The sequence below is a fragment of the Rhineura floridana genome, chromosome 17 (assembly GCF_030035675.1).
Source record: "Rhineura floridana isolate rRhiFlo1 chromosome 17, rRhiFlo1.hap2, whole genome shotgun sequence".
NCBI classification, from domain to species: Eukaryota; Metazoa; Chordata; class Lepidosauria; order Squamata; family Rhineuridae; genus Rhineura; species Rhineura floridana.
Window position 1 is genome coordinate 2,101,075 of NC_084496.1, and position 12,503 is coordinate 2,113,577.

The following is a 12,503-nucleotide window of genomic DNA, read 5'->3' on the forward strand; positions in this document are numbered from 1 at the left end:
ATGGAGCAAGCAATCATCAGCATTTAAACAGGGATAACATCACGTCACAGGAAGTCGTCAACCTCTTGGGGCCTGGGGGCACACTGGTAAGCTGGAGAAATTGTTGTGGGCACCACACACACACGTGCACCCCACAACCTATTATATCGGCTGCAACAGAATGCTTCTTTCAAGCCAAATTTCAGCAGGGGAAGGGGGCCCCTGTGGAATTACGTGCACCCACAGGTGCTGGAGTCTGTTAGATCTCTCGAGGGAGGAGGTTCCACAACTGTGGCACCACCACCACCACTGAAGAGCTCTTTCTCTGGGTATCTGGCCGCTACATTTCCAAGAGAGATGGGCCAGAGAGCCAGGGCTCCAAGGAGGCAGGAGATCCCACAACTGTGGCAGCGCCACCACCAAGAGGCCTGTCCTCTGGTATCCAGCAGCCAAATTTCCAACAGAGATGGGCCAGAGGGCCAAGCTGACCTTAAGATTCTAGCCTGGGACTAGATCGACAGCAGCACTTGACACGCAGTTGGTGTGTGTGTGTATATATATATATATATAAAACAATTTGGTATCTCTGAAAGGGGGGGTGGGGTGATAGGGGGGAGGCCAGGCTTCGAGTAAGAACGGCAACCTTTTGGGCACAGCTGTGAAGTTTGAGAAGACATAGCGAGCCATCATGTCCAGGCAGGTCTCCGTCAGCTCCAGGTGGAGATTTTTCAGGCTGTCGTCCGCCTGGGCCATTGAGTTCTCGTCAGCAGATCCCAGGCTGGAACTGGTGATGGAGGTCTGTATCCGGCTGGAAAAAGGTGGATTTGCCAAATCACAACAGGCAAGAACAGCCAGTCACCTCATGATCTTTATGGCATGCAGCAAGCTAGGGGTGTGGGAGAAGCTTAGCAGTTTTTACAGATATCAAACATTGCAATCGGCTTAAATGGTTCCGTGACTGATGTTCCCCCAAAGCTGATGGATCAGTCCGACCAGAAATCAGAGACTGCATGCCTTAACATCTAGGAGGGTGGCTCCTCCACTGGGCTGGAGTAGGACAGCCTGATCCCCCACAGGTGCTGTGGGAGGGGGGATAGCAGCTGTACAGCAACAGGACCTGCTAGCAAGTCACTTGTAAGGCTGCGCAGTCACACAATCTCTGATTCCATTTCAAATGAGCCCTCTGAGAGACACAGGGTGACAGCCAACTATGACCTACCCAGAGTAGGCCCACTGAATAAATGGACCTAAGGTAGCCATTCCCATTAACTTCAGTGGGTCTACTCCAAGGACATAACCTTGGATACCACCCACAGTTGCGGATTAACGGGGAATTAAGAGTTTAAGGCTGCAATCCTAACCCCACTGACCTGGGAGTAAGCCCCATTTGCATTCAGCAGGACTTACTTCCGAGTAAACATGGCTGGGATTGTGCTGCAAGCCTTATCAAACCAGAACATTACTGTTAGAAAATGTTAAAATGAATGCCAATTAATATGAATGTAACCACAAGACAGGAAGGACAAATGGAATCAGCAGCCCCCCAAAACACAGGGTACATGCAAAACAAGGAGTCCCGCTGATATAAAGCAATTCAGCCTTTCAGGAGCGGATTACTTTAATGTAAAGTTATTAAGGTGCACAACTCCACTGTCACAAGTCCACAGATCTGCGCTGCATTCTTCCCAAGACACATCCAGTCTTCCAGTTTGGGGCTGGGGAGACCACATGCCAGGCTTGTTACTGTCTTGTGCTGGTCTTTTGGATGTGCCTCATTTTCCAGTACACATCTTAAGTACATAAGAACGTAAAAAAGAGCCTGGCTGCTGGATCGGGCCAGTGGCCTATCTTGTCCAGCATCCTATCCTCACAGTGGCCAGCCAGATGCTATCAATGGCTACTAAACCTTGATGGCTATGTTCTACCTGTGCTGTCGGAGGCGGTATGCTTCTGAACACTAGTTGCTGGAAACCGCAGGAGGACAGAGTGGTCTTGCGCTCAGGTCCTGCTTGCAGGCTTCCCATTGGCCACTGTGAGAACAGAATACTCAACTAGACCGGCCACTGGCCTGATCCAGCAAGCTCTTCTTACGCCTGTACCATACAGGAAACCGATGGAAGTCTCCACTGTTTTGTGATACTGAAGCAATACACCGAAGAGACTTGTGGCACCTTAAAGACTAACACATTTATTACAGCACAAGCTTTCACAGATTCAGGCTCACGTCATCAGGTACAGCATGTGAGAAGGTTGGCCTGGCTCCGTGAAAGCTGTTAAGACACCGTAATAAATTTGTTCATCTTTAAGGTACCAATAGAACCTTTGTCGTTTTTGCTGCAAGAGTCTAACACAACTGCCCCTCCGAGGATAATTGTTTTATTTAAGCAATAAACGGAGTTGTGCAAAATTATGGAACACCACAGAACAGATCTGATCACCAGTTAATTAAAACTTTGTATCAAGAGGTCTCTTGTTCCACATGGTTAGCTTACCTTCTATTCCATTCCATAGCTAAATAGTCTTGTAACAACTCCCCTATAAAGTACAGCACTAGCTTTTACTGCTGGCTACTTGAATACTTCAAAAATTTGTGTTTGGAGTGACTATGATTGAAAATGAGCTCAAACTCAGCCAAAGCCAGCTGCAATCCCTTGTATCCTTAGCAATGGGAGAAAGATCCAGGCTGACACACAGCATGGAGTCACACAGCTAAATCAACTGGTAGCAGCAGTGCTGTGGAATGTCCTCTCTGCTGGTATCGGCTCCTGAAGACACACCTGTTCAAGCAAGCATTCCCATGAACCCCTTGATCCAACTGTTTTAATTGCTCACTTAACTGTATTTTAATTATGTATGGATTTAATAATTGGTTTTATACTTGTAAACCACTTAGAAGCCATTCTGGCATGTAAGCCATATATAAATTAATAACAACAGCAACAACATTGCAGCAGCATTGAACTGAGCACCCTTTTCACCCTAAAACAGGCCAAAACACAAAGCGAACCTGTTGGGTGGGCCTCCGTCCTAAGGAAAGCATGCAAGAATCCCAGCATGCAATTCCCCTCTGCCCCTCCCCTCCCCACTGCAGGAAGCAAAGTGGCCACGAGCCCACATGGCTCTTGGCCCCTCCCCTTTCCAAGCATCACTACCTGTGGGCTGCATGGTCAGAGACACTGATGCTGCGGGACCGGAAGGCATCAACAGCAGAGGGTCCTTTCAGCTCTTTCACTGGAGGAGAGTTATTCAAGCTTTGCCTGCCATTTTTGGCTATTTTAAAGCTACTAGGGGGGTGAAGAAGCAACAGCAGCAGCACCACCACCACCACCACCACCCCCATAAAGGAGGCGTGATTGCACAGGAGGGAAATCATTGGAAGGATGGAAGTTGAAAGGCCACAAAAGTCCCGGAAGGTGATGTAAAAACAACAAAGCATAAAGATGCCAAAAAAAAAAGAAGGGAGGGAGGAAGGGAGGAATTAAAAACAATAAGCAAAACTCAAACAGCATAAACAAACATTTTAAAAATTAAAAAACGACAACAGAAAGCCAGCCAACACCTCCCCCATTCCACCCCAGATTCAATAAACGTCACAAAATAGAAAAAGGGAAATAAAAACAACCCAGATGAATTTAGCACAAGTAAAACAAAAGCTGATCAAAAGTGGTAGTTGGAATACTATGGTGAACTGAGCAAGAAAATAATAATAATAATGTGGCTATTGAGTGGGCAAGGAAAGTGCACTCTGCATTAGCACAGAGGCACACTTCACATAGGAAGTTGCCTTATACCTAGTTATACCATTGGTCCATCTAGCCCAGTACTGTCTACACTGACTGGCAGCAGCTCTCCAGGGTTTCAAACAGGGAGTCTGTCACAGCCCTACCTGGAGATGCCATTGGGGACTGGACCTGGGACCTTCTGCATGCAAAACAGGTGCTCTAGCACTGTGCTAGCTAGCTAGCTATTTATTTATTTATTTATTTATATACCGCCCCATAGCCAAAGCTCTCTGGGCGGTTTACAGTACCTACCTATGGCCCCTTTCTAACCAACCCCAAGGAAATGAGAAGACCAAAGGCAATGGGTTGTATTCAATTAACTTTTACTCAGAGTAGACTCACTGAAATTAATGGGCCTAAGTTAGTCATGGCCATTAATTTCAATGGGCCTACTCTGAGTAAAAGTTAATTGAACAGAACCCTACATATTCAACAGCCTCCACTTCAAGTACTGAAGCAGATTCCTGGGGTCAGCCCAGAACAATCTAAAAAGCATTGATGGGTAACGGCTTCTGCTATTTTTCCTGCTGTGAAGCATCTTGAGCAAAATGAGGTAATATACCTATGGGGCAAGCAAATTCCCTCGGATGAATGCCCCTATAGGTTGGCTGCTTTCTAGATGATACTGCAGGATCTCACTGCTGAAATGCCTCAGAAAGACACCAGTGGCTGGGAGGACGGGTCTCCTGCTAAAAGAACTTCATGTGTTTGTGTTCTGTGCTTGAGCCACTCCTAAAATGGAAAAGGAGTCCTAAGGTTAAGCTCTGGCTCAAATTGGTTCCTGGCTTGGGGATTTCTTGTGGGCTTTCTGTCTGGAAGCAAATCACAAAAATCATTTGCACCCAACCAAAAGTGCCCTTTAGGATGACAGACACTCCAGCTTCTTTTCAGTTAAAACCACAGTGCTCGGAACACAGAGAATAACGGTAGTGCCCTTGTCAAAATAGCTAGCGGAACAAGTTTTCAAGTCAATAGTATTCCAACTTAGTGAAATGAAAAATGCCAAGGCAAGGCAGTGGTGGTGGCGGTGATGGAAGTCACAACACGAAAGAAAATGGCAATAATAAGAAAGTGTAGGGTCCCGTTTGTAACAAATGAGTGTTAATGATTCTACCAGCTCTGCTTTGACTTGCAGGCAGAAAAACAATTTAAAGTGGTGCAGTGAAACAAAAGGCAGGCTCTACCCCTTTGGAACCTCGCAGGTCTAGAGGAAAAACTCTCTGCCTGAGGAGCTAGCTTGGGGTATCACTGGGGGGGGGGGGCGGCTAAAGCCATTCTGGGCAAACACAGAAAGGGCACTCTCATCAGCAAGGCAAGCTCTACATAACTTGTTCCCAATGACCTTCATGGCCAAGCAGAGATATGACCCTAACTCACCCAACTCAAAACTTTGAGCACTACCACTGATTTTCAAAGGGCCCCTCCAGACACCCTTTTTATTGAGCATTAGTGATAATTCGTGATGAGGATGGTATCAGGGCAATTAGACACAACCGCGCTTTCAAGCCTGTAAAAGTTTCAGGGTGGACATACTGTTTCATTTCCAAACGATGCATGTCCTGTAGCCTCCTGCTTAACTTTTCATACCACAAATATCCTGGGGGTGTGTGTTTTGGTTCCGCTTTTGTGGCACTATAGCACAATAACACCCCCAGCCCCAGATGGCAATAATGTAGTATCATTGTGGAAGCATCGCAGAACTACTATTAAAGCAGGATGAGGTGTGCAGAGTCCAATATAAATCCACCACTAATGCACTGTTATTGCGTCAGTAATGTGTTGCAAAAGAATATCTCTGCAAAACACCACCAGTCTGGAGGGACTCAAAATCTAATGATGTAGCCAGGTCTGGAGATTACAAGGGAAGAGGCAATAGAATTCACAAATGCCACTAGCAAGTCCAGAATTTAGGCCGATCCCTCATTCATTGACTGCTGTGCAGACAGTGAACGCAGGCCAACACTGCTTTTCCCTACTAAAGCAACTAAAGCAGAAGGACTTTCTGACAGTTGCTTAAAAATAAAATACAATACAGCTACTGCAAACGGCTTTAATAGTCTTCAGTGGAAGATACTGTAACTCCCTTTGAACAAATTATAAAGCATTTGCAGAGTTTTGCTTCTTGGTTTGAAGGACTTGGGGTTAAAGAAGCTTCTAGTTTGGTGTTAAAAAGCTGGCAAGATATTCTTTAAAAGTTCCAGCATGACCATCAACTAAACTAGGCACTAAAACAGGGTGGGAAACCCCCAGCTGTTATTGGACTATAACTCCCCTCACCCCTCACCATTGGCCATGCTGGTCGGGGCTGATGGGAGCCGGAGTCCAACGACAGCTGGAGGACTGCAGGTTCTCTAACCCCGCATTACAGGGTGAAACAAGCAAAATAAGTTTCTTGCAAGTGGGCTGAGTGATTGACCAAGGAGAGGCGACTTTCATGGCCGAAAGGACACAGGGCAAAATTTGAACAAGCCCAGACTGCTTCACTAGGATGAAACTTCATGTTGGGGTTATAGGAAAAGTTGTCCTAACAAGGCAACCATCGGGGAGTGAGCGGGAGGGAGATATTATTTACATAGAGCACTTCAAACTGCAGTCAGAGGAACTTTCCGTTCCACATCCAGGAGCAACTTACCTCTTCGGCCTCTCATTCAGACTTGTGCTACGACCACGGAAGCTGTCTTTCTCTGGGGTGTCGTCAAAGGAGAGGAGGACATTCGATCGCAAGCCCTGTTGTAAAGGGAACACACAGAAAAAGGGCTTGCGCTGCTCCTGAAGATTGCCTAGCCCAGCAGCGAGGAGCCTGCAGCCCTACAGATGCTGCTGCATTTCAACTCTCATCATCATCATAATCTCTGACCGCTGGCCATGCTGGCTGAGGCTGACGGGAGTGGGGAATCCCGCATCTGATGGCTGCAGGTTCCCCTTCCCTGGTTTAGTCTCCGTCCCCAAACAAATCCCTCCAAGGTTTAATCCCGCTCCGGTCCTTGCTAAGGGTGGCGACATCTGAACATCCCGGGGAGCCACGCACTGACCTGGTTTGCATGCAACGTGAAACCACGCTACGGCTCAGCAATGAAATTAGCTTACCTTGGTAATAAAGGGAACAAAGTCTTTCCGAAAGGGAAGGCGGCACTTGATAAACCACATGGCTATGACGTGATGGGCCAGGCACACAATGTACTGGTTAAACCTGGAAGCCATTTAAGGGGAAACAGCATTTGAGCTTGTTTTCAACAATGTATTTTAAACCCGTTGCGACCCACTCTGGGGCCTTTGGGTGAAGGGCAGGCAATACATCTAAATAATAGTAATGATAATGATAATGATAATAACGGCAAGACATACGGGTTAAATTATGATGATGATCCACCCTTCCTCCCAGCAGGAGCCCTGGGCAGCAAACAAAAGCACTTACAACACTTTAAAGCATCATAACAGACTTTACAATTTATTAAAACAAAACACCTTTAAAAACACCTTTTTTTAAAAAAAAGTTTAAAACCATATTAAAAAGCAATTCCAATACAGATGCAGAATATGCACATTATGGTACTACACTCAGCATTGCTCTGTTTGGGTTATTGGTTTTGTGGTCATATTTCTAATGGTTGAAAACTTGAAGAAAGAAAGTTAAGGGGAAGATTGTTATTTTTCAACAGAGTTTAAAAGTGCAGGGTCATGGAAAGGCACAGAAAACTCCCCACCAATGGCTGGAAGAGTAAAAGGACGGGGGGGAAGGAGGCCAGGCAAAGTCATGCCATCTGTCGTACAGGCTGGAGAACCGGAGAGACCTTGGTAGGGCAACGGTTAGACAGGCAACATACAGGAGCCTAGGACGGAGTCCCACCTGGGCTCCTGCTTTCAGCTTGAAGCAGCCTTCCCCAAGCGGGTGGCCTCCAGAGGTTTTAGGACTGCAGCTCTCATCAGACCCAGCACTACACACAACCCCACAAAACACTACACAAACACAACCCCTTACCCACAACTTACTTGGAGGGGTTTGTGTAGGGCAGGGAGATGGCAAACACGCTGGCGTACTGTTCGGCTGCAAAGTTCCTGTAGAGGGGAGGCAGTCGGGCCAGAGCTGGGATTGGAAAAAAGAGGGGGAAACAGTAAAGCGTCGGGCCGCAGGTGAGACACCGAGAGCAGCCCACTCCGTTCACGTGCCCACCTTGTTCACAGGGGGCTGGTTTGGGGCACGGTTGAAATTTACCCAAACTGCAAGAGTTCAGACACAGGTAAGGGTTCCCCCCCAGAGCCATCTGCAGAGTTCACCATCACCACCATGTGGTTACGACCATGTCATCTCTCCAGAGCTTGGGTGGTGAACCTCAAGCCCAGGGCCAAATGTGGCTCTCCAGTCCCCTCAGGACTCTGCTCAGGGCATGCCCCTCACTGGCCTTGCTGCATGCCCTCCACGAGTGCTTTTGTCTGGCCAGAACGTGTCCTTGAAGAGCAATAGAGTCTGACACTGATGTTACGCCTTCTGTTAATTTTTACCTCAGTAGTCCCTTCAGTACCACTCCCTACATATGCATATATGTGTGTATGTGTATATACATTTTATGTATTTTATTTGCATTGTATGTATTTTATTTTAATGTTTTTGTGCTTTTTATTGTGTACAATTTTAAATTTGTTTATTTGTTTTTAATGTTTTTAATAGTTGTAAACCGCCCAGAGAGCTTCAGCTATGGGGCGGTATACAAATGTAATAAATATATAAATATGTATGTGCCCAATTTTATTGTAAGCCACCCTGAGTGCCCTATTATAGGGTAGAAGGGTGGGATAGACATATTTTAGATAAACAAATAAATAAAATAAACAATAATGCTTCTTTCTTGCCTGGATAGATGGTGGAGAGCTGTGTAGGGGTGTGTGTGTGTGTGTGTTAGAAATATCTGGCTGTGGGTGGCCAGAACATAAACTCCTAGTTGCTCTGCCCACCCACTGCTGCCACGTGGCCCCCAAGAAGCTGCCCCTGAGGGGATGCGGCCCTCGGACTAGAAAATGACCCCCAGCCCTGCCCTAGGAATATAGACCTTGGCAAGATGCAAAGACCACCACCACTAGTCCCACGTGCCAGAGGACACTCCTTGCTTGCCTCCTCCAACAGCTGCAGTTTCCTTGTCTCGACACGAAACACAGCAAGCCCACTTGCGGAACTGAGGTTTCAAAAGCAGGTTGTGTTTTGGGGGGAGAGAAAGAGAAAGCGCTCCGTTCAAAGAGTCCCAGCAGGATCCTTTCAGAGCAACTAATCCATCTGTGCAGGTTTTCAAAAATGGCAGAGGGAGGAGAGGAAGGAACGGCCCGCTCTTCTCCCAGCCCTGAGAAGCGAGACTGAGACGCCACAACTCACTCGAAAGGAATTCCAGGAGCGGAATAGCCATGTTGGCTGTAGCCGAAATGTGTGTCAGCTTGACGATCAGGACGGGCAAGGCCTTGATGATGATATCTGGCATCTCAACGCTGCAGATCGAGAGAGCCACGACACACTGGCTGGCACAGCGGTAGATCAAGCCATGCTCCAGGCAATAAACCATCTCCCGCTGGGTGGAGAGGAAGACACAGACAGGCCATTGAGCAGATGGAGGAAGGGCCATAGCTCAATGGAAGAGCCCCTGCTTGGCATGCAAAAAGTTGCAGGTTCAATCCCCAATGGCATCTCCAGGTAGGGTTGGGAGAGAGTCCTGCCTGAACCCCTGGAGAGCCACTGCTGCCAGTCAGTGCAGACAATACTGAGCTCAATGGACCAAAGGTCTGACTCAGTTTCTCCCTCTGTTTCTATGGCATCAAATGTGAAGTCCCGATGCATTTACAGGCACAGTTCTGTGGATTGCATCCAACGAAGTTTTGCTCAGAGTAGACCCATTGAAATTAATGAAACTAAGTTGGACCATGTCTCTTAATTTCAGTGGGTCTATTCTGATTAGGACTAACACTGGATACCACTCTGTGGGTCCTGTTGTGCTTCTTGTTTAATATCTAAATGCGAGTCAAACAAAGTTAAGTATAAGTCAGGCCACATTTGCTTATTTTGCAGAAATGTCCTCCTCCTGGCTCACTCGCTGAGCACAAGTACCACTCAGTGTCTCCCCCCACACTCCCCCCCCCATGCAATACCTGCTTGGATTTGTCCAGGTAACTGTGGTAAGAGATCAAAGCAGTCAACACAGGAACCACAGCCAGGTGCAAATCATTACGGGAGAAACCTTCTGGGGTGCCCCGGAGACGTTCCGTCATCTTTTTGTCTGTAAGCTAGCAGAAGACACACACACAGTTTTAATGCTGCACAACACAGGAATCCAGTGCAGCAGTTGCGCTAGGAGAAACTTGTTGCACAACAGATTGCACAATCTCTTGTGCAAACCAAGTCACCAGTAAACCGCTTCTGCATTCTCATACACAGCAGCGTATCACTGGTGCAAATCATTTCTCCAGCGGAACAGGCTTACTGTGAAATAACTTTAACTTAGTGCTTTGTTGGCTACAACCCAAAGAACAGGAAAAAAACACACAACCACAAATGCATAAAAATGTATTTTCATTGAAAGTTGATATTGTTGCTTTTTAGTAATGTTATTAGCTTGTTATTTAATTTTTGCAAATTGTACTGGTTTTATTGATAAGGATTTCTATATTTGTGTTTATTTTTTGGAAGCCGCTTTGAGGGCCTTTTGGCCAAAAGGCGGCATAGAAATAAACCATCATCACCATCAGACAAAACTGCTGTTAGAGAATGGGGAGAGCACTACTGCACCCAGGTCCTGTTGGGGACTTCCCTTTGGGGCATCTGGTTGGCCAAAGTGAGAGCACGGTGCTGGACTAGATGTGCACCCTTTGGCCTGTCCCAGCTGCAGCCAGGCTCTTCTGATGTTCCAATCCAGCCTTTCCCATCTACTGGGCCACCAGATGTTGTTGGCCCACAACTCCCTTCAGCCTCAGCCAGCATTGCCAATGGTCAGGAAATATGGGAATTGTGGTCCAACAACATGTGATGGCCCACTAGTTGGGAAAGGCTGTCTTAATCCGTGTTGGCTGGTGCCCATTGGGACTGGCAGGGCAGAAAGCAGGGAGCCCAACAGCAGGTGGAAGGAAAGCTAATGAGAGGCGGAGCCAACTGTTTCCAGTTTTGCCCCCATCCTCCTCTCTGCTGAGTCCTACAAAGGCAACATTGAGACTAAGGAGGAAGAGGAAGCCGACAGCCGGGGCCACCCCCTGAAGTGGGTGTAAGCAGCAACACAGGCAAGCGGAGGCTGGCTGAGGGCAGACAGAGGTTAGTGGGCAGAGCCTCATTTGCCCTAATGGGTCAGCCCCCACTGGTTCTAATGGCCGACACTCTCTCACCATGGAACATAGTGCAGAAGACAGCTGATCCACGTTGCACGGGGAGGTTAAGTAAAGCACTTTATACTGCAGAGACTCGGGTAGCTTGTTCAGAACCAGCTTCAGTACCTTCCAGTCTGTCTCCTGGAAAATAAAAGGAACAGAGAGGAGAGGCTCAGGAAGCTGGCACGTTCAAGGGTGGCACAGGAAGAGGTGTGGCCGGGTTGCAGATCATATACTCCGGACCGATACGGGGCCAGGTTCAGTCTCCAGGAAGCAGCGGCAGGGGAAGCCTCTGTCCAGAGACCCTGGCGATCCACTGCAGCTGCTGGAGTAACAACAAACAGTTAGCATTAAGCAATGTTTGCCAGTGTGATCTCCTCCAGCTCTTTTGGACTACAACTCCCATCAGTCCCACCCAGTACGGCCATATGATGTTGTGGCTGATGGGAGCTGTAGTCCAAAACAGATGGAGAGCACCAGGCTGGTATAAAGCAGAACTTGGAAAAGTTACTTTTTTGAACTACAACTCCCATCAGCCCCAGTCAGCATGGCCACTGGATTGGGCTGATGGGAGTTGTAGTTCAAAAAAGTAACTCTTCCAAGCTCTGGAAAGGCAGCTCTTATATACACACAGTCCTAGCTGGCGATTATACTCTCCCAGTGTGAATTGCACTCTCTCAGCTTCTTGGCCCTTTAATTTGAAAAAGGTTTGAAATGTGATGGTCTTTATGCATTTTAGTACGATGCTCTCTTTCTTGTGAAAGGCCAATGCTGGGAAATGCCCCCCTGGGCTCCTACTGGGAGGAAGGTGGATATAAATCTAATAAATAATAACAAATGGGCCAAAACTCTCCAAATAAATAAATAAATAAATGCTACTATGCACGATTAGGAATGCCAGAGTCTGTTCATAATGATTTTAAATGGTGCTTTCAAATAGCGCTTCACACGCATTATGTCGTTGTAACCTTCACAACCACCTTAAAAACAAAAAAAGGTCAAGCCAGTATTATCATCCCCCATGTTGCAGACAGAGGCACCAGGTGACATGCAAACTAGGGGATTCCAAGTCTGTGACTCCGTCTCCTGAGCTGTTCTGCAAAGACTTCCTCGGAGGCAGAGGTAGGGTGTGTGGGGGAGTATGCACATGTGCACATGCGCACCAAGGAACTCAAGCTAGTTCTTCAGCTCGGGCTTTTTGATTTCAGCCACGTGCAGCCTGGTATTAAGATCTGCAGCAGGGGCAGGGACCCTTTCCCAGCCCAAGGGCCACATTCCCTCATGAGCAGTCTTCCAGGGGCCGCTTGCCAGTGATGGGTGTCACCAAAGGCAAAAGTGGCCAATGCATCGAGTGAGATTCTTCCTTTTGCACAATAGGCATCATTCACATAAAAACTAGAGACTTCTACA

At 47.3% G+C, this 12,503-nt stretch overlaps 1 protein-coding gene across 5 annotated transcripts in view; it reads right to left on the reverse strand.

Moving 5' to 3' along the window:
* The window catches only part of TSC2 (TSC complex subunit 2), a 53,351-nt gene that overhangs the window by 26,116 nt on the left and 14,732 nt on the right, over nucleotides 1-12,503 (reverse strand). For 3 of the 5 annotated variants that reach the window (XM_061600039.1, XM_061600040.1, XM_061600038.1), the window contains exons 20-27: nucleotides 11,112-11,234; nucleotides 9,888-10,022; nucleotides 9,124-9,313; nucleotides 7,752-7,845; nucleotides 6,849-6,951; nucleotides 6,394-6,488; nucleotides 3,132-3,263; nucleotides 623-787 (exon numbers count right to left, since the gene is read on the reverse strand). In XM_061600039.1, coding sequence (XP_061456023.1) covers nucleotides 623-787; nucleotides 3,132-3,263; nucleotides 6,394-6,488; nucleotides 6,849-6,951; nucleotides 7,752-7,845; nucleotides 9,124-9,313; nucleotides 9,888-10,022; nucleotides 11,112-11,234 — 1,037 coding nt within the window. The remainder of the gene's footprint in view (nucleotides 1-622; nucleotides 788-3,131; nucleotides 3,264-6,393; nucleotides 6,489-6,848; nucleotides 6,952-7,751; nucleotides 7,846-9,123; nucleotides 9,314-9,887; nucleotides 10,023-11,111; nucleotides 11,235-12,503) is intronic. The other 2 variants (XM_061600042.1, XM_061600041.1) reach the window with 1 other exon arrangement.